The 19,468-nt window shown below is 42.4% G+C and overlaps 2 protein-coding genes across 2 annotated transcripts in view; one reads left to right on the forward strand and one right to left on the reverse strand.

Moving 5' to 3' along the window:
• The window catches only part of CAVIN4 (caveolae associated protein 4), a 29,919-nt gene extending 20,968 nt beyond the window's left edge, over positions 1-8,951 (forward strand). Inside the window, exon 2 of the mRNA XM_073329473.1 lies at positions 8,113-8,951. Coding sequence (XP_073185574.1) covers positions 8,113-8,769 — 657 coding nt within the window. The 3' untranslated portion in view covers positions 8,770-8,951. The remainder of the gene's footprint in view (positions 1-8,112) is intronic.
• A 4,972-nt stretch (positions 8,952-13,923) lies between these two features.
• Positions 13,924-19,468, reverse strand: part of LOC140907170 (dynein axonemal heavy chain 5-like) — a 266,273-nt gene continuing 260,728 nt past the window's right edge. The window contains exons 76-78 of the mRNA XM_073332494.1: positions 15,855-16,076; positions 14,868-15,088; positions 13,924-14,042 (exon numbers count right to left, since the gene is read on the reverse strand). Of these exons, the coding sequence (XP_073188595.1) occupies positions 14,018-14,042; positions 14,868-15,088; positions 15,855-16,076 (468 nt within the window). The 3' untranslated portion in view covers positions 13,924-14,017. The remainder of the gene's footprint in view (positions 14,043-14,867; positions 15,089-15,854; positions 16,077-19,468) is intronic.

A 19,468-nucleotide genomic window follows, 5' to 3' on the forward strand; every position in this document is an offset into this window, starting at 1 on the left:
CTTGGCTTGTTTAGCCTAACTAAAAGAAGGTTGTGGGGAGATATGATTGCTCTCTATAAATATATCAGAGATATAAATACCGGAGAGGGAGAGGAATTATTTAAACTCAGTACCAATATGGACACAAGAACAAATGGATATAAACTGGCCACTAGGAAATTTAGATTAGAAATTAGACGAAGGTTTCTAACCATCAGAGGAGTGAAGTTTTGGAATAGCCTTCTAAGGGAAGCAGTAGGGGCAAAAGATCTATCTGACTTTAAGATTAAACTCGATAAGTTTATGGAGGAGATGGTATGATGGGATAACATGATTCTGGCAATTAATTGATCTTTAACTTTTCATGGTAAATAGGCCCAATGGCCTGTGATGGGTTATTAGATGGGGTAAGATCTGAGTTACCCAGGAAAGAATTTTCTGTAGTATCTGGCTGATGAATCTTGCCCATATGCTCAGGGTTTAGCTGATCGCCATATTTGGGGTCGGGAAGGAATTTTCCTTCAGGGCTGATTGGAAGGCCCTGGAGGTTTTTCGCCTTCCTCTGTAGCATGGGGCACGGGTCACTTGCTGGAGGATTCTCTGCTCCTTGAAGTCTTTAAACTATGATTTGAGGACTTCAATAGCACAGATATAGGTGTGAGGTTTTTTTCTTTTGTAGGAGTGGTGGGTGAAATTCTGTGGCCTGCGTTGTGCAGGAGGTCAGACTAGATGATCATAATGGTCCCTTCTGACCTAAATATCTATGAATCTATGAATCTATGAGTTGCAGCTTTTGAATCTCAATGGCACGTGGACAGGCTCAACTGAGGAGCACTGTCCAGCCTTGTGTTGGGGGATATTTGTTGTTGTCCTGGGTCTGACCCTTTCCTATTGGAAAGTCGCTCAACCTCTCTGCCCTGTGATGAGGTTACTCTTGTGTACTCAACTCTCAAAAGTGCTTTGAGATAAATAGTGTTTTTTCATTACGCTACAGCTCTGCTTTATCAGTGGAATAACCGGCTTACTCAACGGGGGGTATTATGGCCTCAGTGGATTATGTACTGGGGCTGAGCAAAGACACTTTAGTTCCAGTCCTGAAGTTGACACTTTGTTGTGTAAACTTATCCTCCAGGTTTCCCCAGGTGTAAAAAGAAAATATTGAGACCTGCCTCACAGGGGCACTGGGGAGGCAGTGGGGAAAGGCTGCAGATGAATTAAGACGTATTTGTACATTTTGAAAAGGGTCTATAGCGCTTTATTCCATATAAAAACAAACAAGCCCCCCTTCCTTTAAAAGAGCTTTGTTTGCAAAAACGAAGCATTCAGAATTTAAGAGTTGGCTGAGCAGCTCTCGAGACCATTGATGTTGGTATTTAATGAAACTTGGAACACTGGCGAAGTTCCAGAGGACTGGAGGAAAACTAAAGTCACGCCAATATTTCAAGAATAAAGGGGATGACTCAGGTAATTAATTATAAGCCTGTTAGCATGACATTGATCCTAGGTAAAATAATGGAACGGCTGATACGGGATTCAGTCAATAAAGACATAAGGTATTGTACCATAATTCATGTAAATCAATGTGGTTTTTATGAGAAATAGGTTTTTGTCAAACTTTATATCCTCAGATGGGACTACACATTCAGTTGATGAGATGTCTGCATGTGAACTAGCACTGCCTGGCACTCTGATTAAAAAAATACTTGCACTATACAAAATCCCTGTAGCATACATTGCATTGACTAGAAAATGGCTAATAGCTAATCTGAAAATGTAATTGTTAATGGGAAAGGATCATCAAGTAGGGGATGTCGTGAGTGGGGTCCTGCAGGAATCTTGGCCAAATGCTTTTTAGTATTTTCCTCAATGAACATATAAAATAATTGATAAAGTTTTCAGATTGCCCAAAGATTGGTGGACTGGTAAATAACAAGGACAAGTCATTGTACAGAATGATCTTGAGCATTCGGTAAGCTGGGTGCAAACATAAATGTATTTTAATTCAGACAAATGCAAAGACGTATATTTAAAAGCAAAGAGGACAGTAGAAGGAACTATATCTTCGAAAGCAATGACTCTGAAAAGGATTTAGCGACCATGATGGATAACCAGCTGAACATGAATGCCCACTGCGAAGCTGAGACCAAAGACAATTGGTGATCCTTAGCTCTATAAACAGAGGACTATCAAGGAGCAGTAATGACGCGGTAATTACCTCAACATACAGCCCTGCTGAGACCATTACTGCAACACTGTGTCGCAATCTGGTGGCCACACTACAAAAGCTGCTGAAAAATTGGAGAGGGTTTAGCCAAGAATGATCGGGGGTCTGGAAAACCTGCCTTACAGTGCGATACTTAAGGAGTTCAGTCTATTTAGGTTATTGAAGACAAAGTTAAAAATCGACTTATAGAAGTCTGGAATTTCCCACCTTAAAAAATAAAGGGGGAAACAAAGAAAATCCACTACTTGATAGGCAGCACGAGCGTGCTCTGGAACCCCCACTATGTACAGTCAGTGAGGCAGGAGCCTTTGCCTCATTCCATGCATCCCTTTCTATAGCATATGGCAGAAGATAGGACTCATTAGGACCCCTGCTTCTTTTCCTGTGCACCTTCACTAAGAGAAAAGGGCAGCACTGGCTAGAAGCGTCCTAAGTTGCATACACAGGCACGGACCCAAGAGGACACTGGCAGACCATTAACAGATTTCATTACAAAGTCCCTGATGCATGCACACAAAGTACAGCTTTGATAACTTTGATTTAAATTGAAAATAAGCACGAAGGTATCCACAGTGGCAACGGAGCTGTCAGGTTCTGCCAGAGGGAATGGCTTTGTGTTATAAACCTCAGGTTTGAAATATTTTACTCTCTGTGGGGACACCTATTCGAATGTAAGCAGTAATGGCGCAGACCTTTATCCTCAAACTAGCTACAGCGAGTTTCATATGGTTTGCTTTGTGCTGTTCAGACCAGAGCTTAAAAACGGAAGCTCTGCTGTACCTGGCTGGTAGCAAGCTGGGGAGGCACACGGTCAGAGTAAAGTACTCAAAAGCAGGACAAACCCAAGTTGAGTTTTATGCATGCAGTCTTAATGCCACTGGTGTACGCAGGCAGACCTAGAAGTGTTCAATGATGTGACAGTACACTATTTCACAAGTAGCACAAATATCGAGTAGTGTAAATACAATTCACAAAAAAAACCCAATCTGTGTAGCATCTCTTACTAAGGCACAAGACTCTGTCACTACTCAGAGACTATAAACGCTATTCATGCAAGGCTTGAGCTAGCAAGGTGCTGAGCACTCTGGCTCCTTTCCAGCCCAACTCTTACTCACAGGCTTAACTTCAATGGTCGTTCCCATTGACTTGCACCAGCATTCTATAACTCAAATAACTCCTATCTCAGTGGCTAGCCAGCTGGCTAGGATAGGTAAGATGAGGTGAGTACATGAATTTACATTTAGGTGGGAAGGACCCACCTTCCCTTTGTAATTTGACCTGGCTATCTTGCAAGCCATCACCTTGTGCTCCTGCTGGAAGAAGGGGGAAAGCAGGCAGGCATCTTACTCCTTTTCCCCTCGTAGGGCTGCTGCCACATCCTTGCCCAGGAGACATACTTGCCCAGTTTAGGGCGTGAGCCTGCACCAATGAAATCAATGGAACATTGCCTTTGACTTCAGGGGGAACAGGAGCAAGGTTTTAGCTATCTTTCCCCACATCAGCGTCCCCCCTAGTGCTCAGACCGACTCTCCTCAGATGTTCTAACTCTGGGAGACAGAAGCTTTCATCTTCCCTAGTAAACAAAAATGACTTTTGACAGTGTAATGCTAAAACCCATTGGTGGTTCAGAGTGGGCAGGTCCCTACCAGGCTGAAGTATAGCACTGATTTTTATTTTGAAAAACCTTCACACTGTTGACCAGTTCCAGTAAGACAGTGCATTTCTGTAGCACCTCCCATTTAAGGATTGCAGCATGATGTACAAACGTGAATGAATTTGGCCTTTGTATACCTGCTTTCTCCAGGAGAGAGGCAGAAACTGAGAACAGAGAAATTAAATTATTTGGCAAAGGTCACACAAGGAGTCGGTTGAAAAATATTGCCCAGAACTCCTGGGTGCAAGTCCCGTGCCCTAGACACAAAACATTTATCCGATAATTTACAGTTCATAGTTCTTAATTCTAATACGTGTGAATGTTACAGCCAGCCCTTTAAACCAGTGAACAGTAAATCTAAATACAACTGGGGAGAGGGAGAAACAAAGCCTCTCTCTCGGTCTGTGTGATGCTTTTGCCGGGGACAGAACAGGAATGGAGTCTTAGAACTTAGTAATCTAGCTAGATATGCGTTAGATTCTGATTTCTTTAAATAGCTGAGAAAAATAAGCTGTGCTGAATGGAATGGATATTCCTGTTTTTGTGTCTTTTTGTAACTTAAGGTTTTGCCTAGAGGAATTCTCTATGTTTTGAATCTAATTACCCTGTAAGGTATTTACCATCCTGATTTTACAGAGGTGATTCTTTTTACTTTTCTTCTATTAAAATTCTTCTTTTAAGAAACTGAATATTTTTTCATGGTTCTTAAGATCCAAGGGTTTGGGTCTGTGGTCACCTATGAAAATTGGTGAGTATTTTTATCAAGCCTTCCCCAGGAAAGGGGGGTAACGTTTGGGAGGATTTTGGGGGGGAAAGACGTTTCCAAACGGACTCTTTCCTAATAATAATACCGGTTAGACGTTTGATGGTGGCAGTGGACGTCCAAGGGAAAAAGGTAAAATAGTTTGTACCTTGGGGAAGTTTTAACCTAAGCTGGTAAAAGTAAGCTTAGGAGGTTTTCATGCAGGTCCCCACATCTGTACCCTAGAGTTCAGAATGGGGAAGGAACCCCCCCCTCCCCCACTGTTCCTCAGACGTTCTTGTCAACTGCTGGAAATGGCCCACCTTGATTATCACTACAAACCCCCCCCCACTCCACTCCCCCGGCTCTCCTGCTGGTAATAGCTCACCTTAAGTGATCACTCTGGTTACAGTGTGTATGGTAACACCCATTGTTTCATGTTCTCTATGTATATAAATCTCCCCACTGTATTTTCCGCTGAATGCATCCGATGAAGTGAGCTGTGGCTCACGAAAGTTTCTGCTCAAATAAATTTGTTAGTCTCTAAGGTGCCACAAGTACTCCTTTTCTTTTTGTGAATACAGACTAACACGGCTGCTACTCTGAAAACTGAAGAGATGGCATTCAGTAGGGAACACAAGCCTGCTGGAGTCTTCTATTCACTTGAGGATGACAGTTAGCCCAAATGTTGTCTAAAGAACCTAATCTCTCATTTTCTTCTTCTAGGAGAGACTCTTAAATCTCACCCTACTATACTCATCCCTGTATGGACTAAAGTTTCAGAATAGTTAGTAAGGAAATATTGTTGTCAACGTTTCAGCTAAAGGAGTGGTCTATAATTAAGAGTTTAATTATAGAAAAGCTGCTCTACGTAAACACTATCCCTCATTTTATGAAAAGAAGCTATAACACAGCTAGGTAATAAAGTTAATTTTCACACATTAATGAAGATTATTAACAAAGAATTCTAGTTCTTGCTCATTCTGGTTTTGATATATGGAGTTAAATAAAATTCTGCTGCTCTCACAGCAAAATAATTTCCCCTTAATTTTGGTAAGCATTAACAGCCATTTTATGTTTTAAAGAAGCCGGAATAAGATGACCAAACCATAAATAGCCTTTATTTGCTGAGTGGCTTAATATATTTTTATTCTATATTACTGATAGTTAATACATTGTAAAGTAAAATTAAACATGCTTTGCTACTAATCAGTCATTTTGAAAATTACAGCTGTTTTTCTGGCCAGAAATCAGTTCAGTCTGCAGTGCACCATACAGGAATTCATCAGCACAAGATACATTTGAGAAACTAACTGGCACTTGGTGGACTCTCTCATTCAAACTTCTTTGGTAGTTAGAAAAGATTATTAAGCTATGGACCAAATTCTGACAAGCTCCAGGAATCAGGTGTGACACTCCCACAAATGGGAAACGATACATTATGCAAAAGCAATATTAATATGCCATGTATTCTGCCTGAGGCTGTGTGAGGAGCTGCTCCTCGTGGGAGTATGAACAATCTTTGTGCAGCGTAGTTTGTGTGCACAAGGAGGAGATTGCTGGGGTAAGAAAGGGATGTCAGTTTCCATCTCATAGCTGCTACTGCTTTTGCGTTTTCTGCTATAGTACCGGCCAGAACTTGACTCTTGTCGGGCAGATCCAGAATCTCCACGGGAATCATTTCATTGAGCTAATGGTTCTTGGCTCCGCTCCTGTGTGACTATGATTTACAGGTTGGGTCTACTCTTTTTAGACATATCCCTTTATTCACCCTAAACTTTTTGCACATAAATTACCATTAAAATGACGCCCAGTAATTTACCGCCCAAAAAGAGCTTTCAGAAAAAACTTGCATTTTTCTGGCTGTTAAAATCTCTCTTTCTCTAGGTATCTACAGCACCCCTATCACCAGGCTAGCTGAGATGCTCACCTCCTCCACAAGCATTGCCTCCCTCTGTGTCACTTCTTTTCAAAATGCAGCTACCATCCTCACCAGCACCCTGTGAAAGAGGGTTGGGTGCATTTGAAGCTGAACTCACTGACAGGGATTAGTGGATAGAGGGCAGCTAAACAAAGCCAAAGGTTTAAAGTAAATGTATTTTATCATTTGGTTTCACTGCTTAGTATGTGGTTAGAATGGCACTTATCTAGAACATGTGTTTAATATTCAGTACAAATTAGCAATACTTGTGACATGGCAGGCAGTGGATACCAAGGTGATGAATGCACCATTCAGTAACCTCCCATTGAAGCTCTACTATAGAGACCCACAGATATTTGCTGATTGTTCAGCTAATGCATTAACATGGGCTAATACACTTTTACTGTTGAAAATGCCAGAAATACGTGCATGGCATTGTTTAGTATTACAAAGAGTTGCTTGCCTCTACTACTGCCACCTGGAGCTTTGCTTTTGTTGCTGAACTGATAGGGGAGGAGTAAAATGTGGCACTGAAAAGTGACTATGTAAAACTGGCTTCCCATTCAGCAGATCAACTCCTGGTGTGTACTGAGCCTTACCCGCTCGCATCAGTGACATCTTACTCCTATGAACCCAACACTGCCAAGGGTGTGTTATCACTGCAGAGCTCACCCTGGCTCTTACCGGGTTTTAGCCCAACCCATCGCCATCCACACACACAAACCTTTTACGTGGGTTTGGAGGGGTTTTAAACCTGGGCTAGCGTCCCTACTTGGGAATGGATTAAAGCCCAGACTCCACTTCAACTTGGGCTGGAACCTGCCCCCTTTGCAGTGAGGACAGAGGCTATGCTCCCAGTCACACATGGGCATCTACATAAGCTTTTTAGTGTGGCCACCTGCGGTCAGGCTAGGCTGACCTAGGTGCTCAGACCTGTGTACCAATCAGCTGGACTAGCTGCAGTGAAGACATACCCTAGGAGGGTCTGAGCTGGATTCTGTTCATCAACAGATTTCTCTACTAAGTTCCAGTTAATTACAACTGTGCAAACCTAATGAAAGTTAGGAGGGGTTACAGGTAATACTGAGGAGTTCATCTGGAGTCAGTGAGGCTGTATATAGGTGAAGGCCAGCTTGCCCTGCATGATGCTCACTACTGGTGATGTATGAGAAGGGAAGAACCCAGCTTGACTCTCCAACCTCAGAATAGCAGGGCTGGTAGCTATAAAAACATCCTTTCTAATTGCAAACTAAGCACATTTGAGCTACAGACAGTCCATGGAGGCACACTAAAGTGGGACACAATGATGCTAGTTTTACATTGTTAATCCCTTTGCAGAGTAGAACCAGCCTTTAAAGCAATCTCCCTAACAGGCATGGGATTGAACAGAGGCTGCAAAATCAGAGCTTTTCCAGACTCCTTTATCCTCAGGAGATCGTGCAAGTTCTCAGGAGAGATCCCACCTCCCTGTGCCACATGATTATAGCTCAGTTGTTGATACTTACAAATAAGAAGCCCCAAAAATGACATGCTTAAATGCTCTGCTCCCTTAAAACACTAGCAGAAAGATGTCTTTATGTTTTCATTCACAGGAGGAAACAGAATGCCCTTCTTCGCTGTCTGTTATCAAAGACAGGACAAAAGGTGAAAACCTGGAGGACCAATTCTTTCCACCTGATGACCTCTCTTCTGATGAAGAATATTATATAGACGAAAGCAGAGCATCCAGATTTAAAAAATCAGGCATCAGACGCATAGATAATATCAAAAAGGCATTTTCAAGGGAAAATATCCAGAAGACCAGACAAAATTTTGGCAAGAAGGTGAACAGGCTTCGAACTAGAATTGTGACACCGGAGAGGCGAGAGAGAATGAGGCAGTCAGGAGAGAGGCTGAAACAATCTGGGATAAGGCTCAAGAAAACTATTTCAAAAGCAGCTCCAAGAACGGAGACATTCAAGCTCAATAAGAAAGATAAAGAGCGAACAGTAGCTGAAGGGCAAGAAGGAATCCAGGAAGCTGGTGCGCATGCAGTTTCAGCAAGTGGGGCAGAAGAACCGGTTACAGAAGAGATTTCCTACACAGAAGTGATCACTAAAGTGAAGAAAGACAAAGGCAGTGGAACAAAAGGCACGTCCCAGCCAGCAGAGAAAGTTGTGCTCACCCCTGAAAAAATCGTTCTTAACCAGGAGGCAGCAGAAGAAGGAGGTGATAACGTGCTTCTGTTGGACCTCAAGCAACCAGCATAAGTGATGGAGTAGTATATACTGTGCTATTGTACAAGAGAAAACATAGTATCTGTTTATCTGGGCAGCTTGAGAGGTGTGTGTAACTTTTTATTGTTCTATATTGGTGCTGTTCTAGTGTTTATGTGTGTAGCAGACAATGTGTTTGTTGCCTTTTTATTACTACGCAAAGTCACATAAACAGAATGAAGGGTCTCATCTCTCTTGACGTGTACATATAACTTCAATTAATGCGAATGGGAGTTACAATTGCATATCACAAGGAGATGGAAACTCCTTGTATATTTAAATCAAAACTATGAGGCACTTAATAGCCTTGTTGCTATCTTTAGTTGTATGCACAGTGGCATTCAAAGAACATCTCCGTTTATCTCATGCCAACATCAAAAAGCAAACAAGCAACTGAGATATATGTCAGGTTTCAGAGTAGCGGCCGTGTTAGTCTGTATTGGCAAAAAGAAAAGGAGTACCTGTGGCACCTTAGAGCCTAACCTATTTATTTGAGCATGAGCTTTCGTGAGCTACAGCTCACTTCATCGGATGCATACTGTGGAAAGTGTGTATAAAAAGATCTTCTGTACTTTCCACAGTATGCATCCGATGAAGTGAGCTGTAGCTCACGAAAGCTTATGCTCAGATAAATTGGTTAGTCTCTAAGGTGCCACAAGTACTCCTTTTCTTTTTGAGATACATGTAGTATTTTATATTAGCAGAAGGGAAGACTACGACTATGAGAATTGCTCTAAGACTCTTCTTGGAGCGCCTGCTCACATAGCAGGAGGAGGAAATTATTGCTTTGGAGACAGTGCAATAAAAGGCAGCAGAGACCCTAGATTTTTGAGAACTGTTCTCTGAAGTGACTAAGAGGGACTTCTAGCATTTTGAAAGGGGGGATTAATGAAGTTGAGAGATGTACTTTCTGAAGCAGCAGCAGGCTAAAAACTATAGGCCAAATTAAACACTGGAAAAATCTGGAGGCAATGGAGAACTCTGGTAGAATATCTGTATTATGCAAAGGTCAGTGCAAGTGTCAATTGGTACTGAGGACGGCAATGGTATAAATTAAATAAGGGAAACAAGATTAATATATGAAAACTGAGGAATAGAGAGTTAAAAACAAGAATGTGGGACTAAAGTGAATTTTGAGAAGGGCAGGCCCATTTGTCTTTTCTGTGCAAGAACTGATTAATAGTTGTTCCTCTACTCCCATCATACAAAACTAAAAACAGCTTAAGAATTAATTGCCACCGACAGAGCAGAGGAAAAACAGATCATTGTTGTTTTTTTCTTAAGGTAGCTGCTGAGATAAAAGGACCACTGTGTTTTCTGCTCTTAACATTTTGCTGGGGTTCTAAACAATTAAAATAAATTCCATAAAAAGCTATTGACACGCAGGCCAATCCATATCCAGGTCTTTGTTTCCTTTTCATCATCACTATCGACCAGTCACAGCCAGAGAGAGTGCAAGCCAGACACTGTCTTTAAGAGTATGAAACACAGTGTGTTTGTAGCACTAAAGAGGCAGAAATCCATGCCCTGAAATGAGGTATGTTAGTAAACATAGCCATTGTACTGGCAGAATAAGTAGGGTTTAATGGGCCTCTTCTGTTTAAGTTTACTTAATGTCTCCTTAGTACTTACATAAAATTAGATCTCAGAGTGAGGCATTAATATCTGTAGAATATTGACAACAGCTATGAGTTTATTTACTGTCTAAGATTCTATTTTGACAAACATTGCCCCAGGATGGCTAACTGGTCAAGCTGTCATTCAAACTCAGTTTGATTGCCAATACTTTGCCTGCCAGTCCTGTGATTTAGCCCCGGGTACCTAAAATTGGAATGTTCTGAATTAGGAATTAGCTATGGCAACTGTGGAACACCGGTTCTAAGGGCTTAATGATATACTATGTAAATGACATGGCAAAGCTTTCAAATTGGATTCATGTTGCTGGTTTGGGATGAATGACGTCATGCGGCACTATAAGCGAGAACGATGTTTGCATAACATCTATTGTAAATATATTCAATACTGTAATAATAAACTGTTAAAAAGAAAAAAAACCCAAAGATTCCTCAGCACATATGGAAGAAATTTTTGAAAGTTTAGCTTGCAAGCTATGTAATTTTGTAATATTTTTCTTTAAATCACAGGTGCCATCTTAAATTGCACAGATGGTAACGGTGACTGTTTATGATGTTACATAGTCCGTGTTCTATTTTGCGTGAGTTGATGTTATCCTACAATAAAAAGCCCTAATAGAGACTCAGTCTGTTTCTTAAATAAAGCTGTTTTACTGCCATGTACAAATTGTGAAACTTGCAGTAGTTTGCAAGATACTATGTGCTAACGAATGGGCCTAGAGTTTAAAAAAAAAGCTATTTAATTTTCTAATTTTACTATAACTTTATAAAACAAAAGGGTTGATAGAATTAGGATGAAAAGCTTTAGTTGGCCCATTACATGGAAATTCTGTCAAATTACTACATTTATTAGAAGATTTGCTTTTATAGCAAGTGAGCTCTTGAGTTGTGCAGAATATTTCAAAGTGCCATTTTCATTCTAACAGAGTGTATTCTCAACATTATTTTGTTGGCTGCTGCAGCTTATTAAGGCATCAAAGTTAATTTACTCCCCACATACAGAAAACAGTAATTGATTGGAGCCTCTAGTTCCATAGAGTGGAGCAGCCTTATCCTGGTTAACAGCCTCTCTGATCTTTCCCATAGTTTCCCAAAGGGTCTAAGCAATGTTCTTGAAGCCTGATCCTATATCCCTTTCACACCCCAAACTCTCATGAAAGTCAATGGACGCAAGCAGCTGCACTCCAAGTGGGAGGAGCGATGAGCCTTTTGACAGTGTGGTCTCATTTAGGTCTGTCGTCTCCCAGGAATTGTGCAGAGAGTTCTGTGCACAGATCAAGGGTAGAATGTGACCCTTAAGGTACAGCTTGTTCTCTGTTTTCCAGGAACAAGTCTGACACTCTGTGCTAGTTGTGGAAGTGAATTTTATTCCTCCTAACAGTCAGAGTCCTGCAACTACTAAACATAAAATAAAACTGACTGTGTGAAAAGTTGAACCCTGTTTCTGGGCCAGTTGGCCGGATCACCATTTAAATGGACAGAAAAATTGAAGGTATCTGCACAAAAAGCAAAAACACAGAGCGAGACATTGGCAGAGCCTTCCCTGTAGGCTCTTCTTACCCTGGCCCCAACAGTAATGCCTACTACTTTGAAAGTGTCCTGGCCTGGCCAAAAAAAAAAAAAAAAAAAAAGCCATACAGCTTTTCTGCCAGTGGTAGCCTTGTTTCTGTTTTCAAACCAAGCCTGTCTACACCCATCCTTGCTTTACATTGGAAGCTGCATACACGCCTAATAAAAATAAACTCTGCAGCTATTTCTGGATAGAGCTTCTACTATGCCGGCTGCTGTTTCTTTCAGTTTCATCACAAATAGTGATGCAAAATACAGGTATGGGAAATAAAGCCAAGGAACCAGCAGTAACAAAGAGGCTACAAAACTAAGATGTTGTTAAGTAAAAAGGCCTCATGTGAGGTGAGCTTGCATTTCTCTGTGAACGCTCTGCCTGCATGCACAAAGGAGGTAACTGTCAGACAGAGGTATGTCTCTTTGTATGCACAATTACCCACTTTACAAATGAAATCAAAAGTAACTGCGTGCCAATTAGACAGGCCTTTTTGTGTGCAGACATTTAAACTTGTGGTACATCATCAACGTTTTATTTTATTTTACTATTATAAAAATAAGGGGAGAACAGTTTTAAAAAAAAAACCCACAAGGAAAAAGAAAGAAAGGAAGTGGGTGGGGCAGAGAAGGGAAAGGAGAGTGACACCTTGCACCTCAGTTTCCAGTCACTAAGAATTAATCAAAGGTTTCTAAAAGTTAGACCAAATCTTTTCACATTTGTCTGAGGTCCTGTTTCTCCAAAACATTAGCTGCCAGCTTAGCCAAGTGTCTATCCCTGGAGGCAGTCTACGCTACCGTCTAAGCAATCTGAGTCATTTAAAGCAGTGCTTATAGCCAGAGAATCATTTGGATATAGCACCATCTTTCTTCAATTATGCTGCAGCTGATGCACTTGGAACTGAAACATGGCTGCATAATTACAAATCTGTACCCTTGCTCCTTTTTGGCTCCAGAGGCCAGTCAAAGTTCAGGCCCCGAGGGCTGTTCTACTTGGGAGCAGAAATTAATGAGGGAGCTGATATTTTCTTTGATGCAGTTTTGTTTATTTACAAGGCATGCAGGAGGAATTAAAAAAACAGGATCATGTCTTTGATTACAGCCCCTTTACCCAGCACCAAACCCAGAATCTTCCTCTAGGTTTCTCCTGGCTCACCCTGTGCTTACAAGCAACTGCTTGGCTTCCTTCCTACCTCTGAGGCTTGCTCATTCTGCTAGTTCTACATGCACACACATTCACCTTACCTAGCAAAATCCCTCTGCCCACATGGTCTTTAATTCCTTGGCAGATTCACCCCCCCTTTTGTCTTAGGTCGGATGGGGGGCTTGTGATTAACTTGTCCTGACATTTATGTTAAATGAAGGGTGTATTTGTACCCACTTCCAAAGAGGTTTGTGTTGGATGCAATCACCAATAACTGTCAGCATACCTGTATTATAAAGAGGAGATAAGATCTATAAAGAATCACTGTAAAATGTAGTTAGAACAGTAGTCTCAAGCAAGAGGCATTTTTAATGAGCATATATTTTGAATGTGGAATAGAGTATTTAGTAGAATGAGTTAATTTATGCAGCAAATGGGGATAGATTCAGCACAACTAGACTTTATATCTATAATTGGTTTCCATGTTACAGATTTGAAGGTTCCCTGGTTGATGTTCCCAAGTTAAACATGTTTAATGATTCCTGCTGTGAAAAGGTCATACAAATCACCATGGAGATACAGCTGTCTCTACAAATAAGATTTGCTAATGCCCATACCTCTATGAATAGAAATATACCACTGCTATGTAATAAAACCAAAGCCTGAATGCCCTTGGCCCAGTATTCCAGTTGGATCTTATAGCCATAGTGCTATTTGGAATCACAGAGCAATGCAACACCCCTTAGAGTCCAGTGGTCAGGATTTTGCACAGTTTTCAAATATAAAGAGAAAATGTATGTCAGGTCCGTTCGTCGAGGCTTTTTGTACACAGGACAGGAGTACAAGCTCCCTGGCTGTTTCTTTGGATCCAGTGGTGCAGTGGTGCTGATCGCGTACACATGGACTACAGGAAGACTTGTGAACAGCACCTAAGGGGAACATTAACAAAAAACAAACCACTCAGAGAGCCATTCCAGGGACGCTGAATCCCACTGGTGACTTAACAACCCCTTTCGGGATGTAACAGACCAGGGCACGGTAGGTAGCTGCCAGTGGCACAGCACTGCAGGGGACATCAAGGGGCGTGGGCCACCCCCTGACTTTTTCTGCTGCTTCTTTGCTTACAGCAGTGCTGCTGGGAAGCTGCTTTGCTGGGCTCCTAGCAGGTGCAGCAGGGAGTGGAAGCCCCATGCTGCTGCTTAGCCCTGCACGATCACAAAAATATCGTCAAGCCAGTGAAAGCCCCAGGGTGGCTGGGGTTGGGAGGACCCGGAAGGTAAAGGCAGTGGGCAGGGGGACCTATAAAAGAGCCAAGAAGTAGAGGAGAGTGGGGAGATTAGGGGAGAGTGGCAGGGGGCCTTCTTCCTTTTCTTTCCCTGTCCTTTCATTAGCCTTCCTCATTCTTTCCCCACCCTCCTCCTCTTTGCTAACTGGGAGTAGTGGAGCTTCACAGGAGAAGCTGCTACTAGCAGCCCCACTTGCCTGAGCTCTTTTGCTAGCAGTGGAGCTCCAAAGAACAAACAGGTGCCTGTTGGGTGTTTATCCAAGCCAGATCTAACTATCTGAGATTTACCCATCACTACACATTACACCTGTGAGCAGCTAAATACCTGACACCACGAGTCAGCTTAATCACAGTTATACACTGGATTTGCTGCACAGAAACTATATAGCATGCACTGCTTGATGACAAGAAGTTTATAAACGTTTGCTTCAGTCAGTCAGGACAGGCACACGCGTGGGAAACATCTTACCACGAACAGAGAACGCTAGAGTTGGCTGTCACAATGGCAAAGATCTCAAAGACACAGTTCTCATCCAGTGGGAGGTGTACGTGCTTTACCAGCCCCAGACAGGAATTCCTGACCCACGACTGCAATGTAGTTACCTCTGGGGTAAAGCCTGGCAACGTTTTACAGAATACAGGAACCGTACAGAACAGTCTGGAGTGGGAACTGAAGAATACTGCACCCTGCTGATACCACAGAGGCAACTGGTTTTAGATAAACTTAACCAAACTGAGGCTTGAGCAAGACCTCAGAGCTAACACATCTACTTGTGTAAAAAAATGCCAAGGACTTCAATGACCGCAAAGGTCTGGTCTTCAGTGGCTTCTATCATACGCTATCCTACTTAGCTTACAAGTTTTGATGGGAGCACAGCTTAATTTGATATGGATGTGGGCATTACTATTATGTAGCTACGTACCTGTGGCTCCCTGAAGCAGAAGAGTATGCCTTTGAACTGCTACAGTTACACCCATCCCAGATGAGATCCTAAGTTCCTCTTCACAATGGTGCTTCATTGTTCTAAACCCACCCCCCATATTTATCCTTTCCTCCCTAGACAGCCCTGGACACAGCTTTCACCCCCTGGCTATGAGGGTGGCCAGCCATACACATGCCAAAACAACTCTTCCAGATGTGCAGATGAGAGGTTCTTGTGTAATCACCTTTGGCTTCCAAGAGCAGCACCTTGTGCTGTGTGTTTGAGTGGTACCATTCTGGGGAGCAAAAGCTCAGGGGCTGCCTGCAAGCCCGGCTTTTCCACATTCCAGGGCACAGAGCTGCTATCAATCTACTCACGTCCCCCGGGTAGCATTTTATCCCAACTACAATATACTGTGCAATCACTGTCCCGCTCACACTGAATGTTTCCTTAAGGCACCCTGCTAACCAGGTTTTATTTACTATTCTGTAACTGTGCCACACTCTCTTTGTTTCAGACAACTTGACACTAACCTTTGGTGCAGACTCCATGAGCTTGGCATTCCTGCGGTCCCAACCTGCTCCGTCCAGGAAAAGGCCATATATGTAAACCCCACCAATGTCAGCAGGAGGAGGGCTGCTAATATCTTCTTTCATCATCCTGGTTACGTCATTGTGTAAAATAACACTGTCGAGCGCCCAGCCTTTTGCTAAATTCAAGCGTGTTGTTTCCTGCCGCATGGCAGTTAGGAATCCCTGTAGTGAAACAATGTTAAGTGGAGAAAGAAAAGGAAAGTTTGAGCGTTAGCCATGTCCCACTACTATTCCTTCTTCATTATAACAGTGACTTAAAAGCATAAAGTGCTACACTACATAATGTCAGCTGCTTATCAAATCAAGTGCAACAGTGTAAACCCACTGCTTTCATATATAATCACAGTGACATGCCCCATTATGTATTTGCTATTTGGGTGTGGGTGCCAAAAAGCATTTAACATATCAAACATTACATACATAAAGGAGCCCACCTAGCAGACATACTTTACAGCTACAGATACTTTGGACAGATGGAGAGAGATCTGACAAATATGCCAGATTAATTTAATGTGGTTTGTGTCGTCCCTGAACACAGGCAATTGCTTGGCCACAAATAATTTTAGTATTTCACTATATGCTCTACAGCTCTGCTTTTCCAAGAATAATATCATTAGTCATTTACACTGCAAAAGTACTTCTCATCCCACAAGGATGCCAAAGTACTTTACAAACTTAAATTGAAGTACAAAGGAAGTATGCACAGGCATCAAATCATCCCCCTGAAATGCAGCCATCACTGGGGTGAAATGCAGTCACTGCTTAATGGGTCGTTGCAAAGCTATACTAAATTATTTTATTATATTTTATTCATTTGATGCTCATTTATACAGCACAGTAAACGACACAGCATTTAGAAACACTATGAAATCCATTTCTGCCCCAAAGAGCTACAATCTAAGAGAGACAAGAAGAATAAAACAAAGATTCAGGGAAGTGAAAGATGGAGCCCGGGAAGAAATAAGTTTTAAGGACAAATTTCAAGGAATAGAGAGAGTGAGGGTTTGGTGGACAGATGTGGGAGACATGCGGGGCAGTGAGTTATAAGTATGAAACAAAGGGTGGGAGTGCAAAGGGGGCAGTGAGGTTAGAGGACTGGTGGTGTCAGTCAGGGAGAAAGAAATGAGACCATCATGAGATTGGAAGCAATGAAAGACCTTCACTGTGATATTGGAGACTGTTGGGTGAACAGGCCCATTATTATTATTCACTACTAGTAGCAGAAAGCCCATGCTGTTGCACAGGTGTAATTTGTAAAGTTGTGTGCACAAAAAAGCCAAAAATGGCTGAGAAGCTAAAACCTGGATGGTAATAGAATGCTAATCCTGGTGATAATTGAACTTGGTGCTATCCTGAAAAAAAAAGACCCCCCCCACCATGCTTGCAGTTGTATCTGTCACTGCACACTCACTCAACAGACACTCTAGGCTTCAGAGTGATGTTTGGGGCAATTGTGTACACTGGCTGCGTTGTGCGGGAGTTATGTTGTGCGAGGAGAGTTATGTGGATTTGTGCAAGTGGTGAATGGGGGTGCGTGCTGCAGTGATGGGTTATGTGTGTTGGGGGTTATTGTGTGTGCTGGCTGTGTTGTGTGCATGGCTTGTTGATTTGTAGTTAGGGACTGTCATACTGAGAGATTTGTTTTGATTTGTGTGGGTGGTGAATGAGGGGTGTGTGCTGTGGTGAGGTGCTGTGTGTGTCTGGGGTTATTTTGTGTGTGTGTTGCATTGTGCTGTGAGAATTGGGGGGGGGGGAGGGATAGCTCAGTGGTTTGAGCATTGGCCTGCTAAACCCAGGGTTGTGAGTTCAATCCTTGAGGGGGCCATTTAGGGATCTGAGGCAAAAATTGGGGATTGGTCCTGCTTTGAGCAGAGGGTTGGACTAGATGACCTCCTGAGGTCCCTTCCAACTCTGATATTCTATGATTCTATGAATTGTAGTGAATTGCGTGTGTGGTGAATGGTGTGTGCTGCTGTGAGGGGCTATGTGTGTTTGAGTAATTGTGTATGCTAGTTGTGCTGTTGTGTGGGTGGCTGTGGTGATTTGTGTCTATAGGTGTTGTGCTGGGAGATTTGTGTTGTTTTGTGCGGGTGTCTGTTGGGCATATGGGGGGGCAGTTCTTGGGACAAGTAATCCACCATCTGTGCAGTCTCCCTCATATAACCAATGAAACTACTGCATGCAGATTAGATGTAGAGTTAAGAGGGTGATTGGTTGAGTTACCACTGATATCACAATGATCTAGAATTCTTGGCAGGGCATAGATACATGCCTAAATGTAGCTGTACATGTGTAATTCGTAAAGTCAGAATAACTGAGAACTTAAAAACTGGACACTACCAGACTGCAAAATCCAGTGATGATGGAACCTGGTGATATTCTGAACACAAAGAGCTCTCAAGCACACTTGTGGTGCTTCCATCACTTCACACTGACTCACCAATATTTTAAGCTTCAGAATGACACACAGAGTGACTGGAATCTTACTATTTAGATTTGTATTGCAGTAGACCACGTTGGGCCCTTGGTTCAGTACTGCTTCCAAAGAAAGAAAGGCACCTGCTGAATGATCAGCATCTTGGCTCAAACAGGTACAGAACCCACCCACCTCTGCTACTTTTGTGAGAACTAGTGGGATTAGATCACACAGAATATGGCTGCAGGCGCTGTTTGTCACACTACTGGATTCCTTGTTCTTAGTGCCAGTCCCAAGTCCCAATAAAGCGGGAAGGTTGGGTGATGGCCTGGCAAGCCATCCCCATAAAACATCTCTAGCTTCAGCATGTGGAAGAAATGGACATAAAACTTTGGCTACTTCAACAGCTTTGGCAGTTCCATCTGCTACTCACAACAGAACCAAGCTTCAGGATTCGTCTAAATCAATTACGTGCAGAGGAGTCAGACCGTATGATGATGGTCCTTCAATAAACCAAATATGGGGCGGAAGAGCCTGATAATAAAAAAGTACATCCACTTCTGCAGCAATGTCAGTGTCCGAGGATGGGATTGTGGAATAACTGGTCATTAAGAGCTGTTGGAAAAACAACTCTCCCGGTGGAAGAATTGGAATGGTTGAATGTGGATATATGCAGTGTACAGGAGTCATGGTGGAATTTGAGCAGCAAGGGCACAGCTGTGACTCTTAGAGGTTAGACCTTTTAATTGTTACATGCATGATGAGCATGCTGGTGTTGCTCTGGTTTTGTGCCTGAGGGTGCAATTGGCAATACGGACCTGGCACGCTTCATCACCACGCCTGATAGCCACCATTTTCAGTTGGAAGGTAGGATGTGTGGTAGTTATTATTGCATATGCTCCACAGGACACTAGGCCTGATACTGAGATGCTTTTTTTTTTTTTAACCATGGTAGATGACATTGGATCCGATACATCACCCTGACTTCATATGGTCACCATAAGGAGATATGAACATGAGAACTGGCCATGACCGAACTGGATTTGAACTGGTACTGGGACCACACAGTTTACCAGAAGAGAGATCAGATAATGAAGTGCATCTATAAGAATGTGTTTCTACACACAGACTATTTTTA

This window comes from Lepidochelys kempii, chromosome 2, assembly GCF_965140265.1.
Source record: "Lepidochelys kempii isolate rLepKem1 chromosome 2, rLepKem1.hap2, whole genome shotgun sequence".
In the NCBI taxonomy this organism is placed as follows: domain Eukaryota; kingdom Metazoa; phylum Chordata; order Testudines; family Cheloniidae; genus Lepidochelys; species Lepidochelys kempii.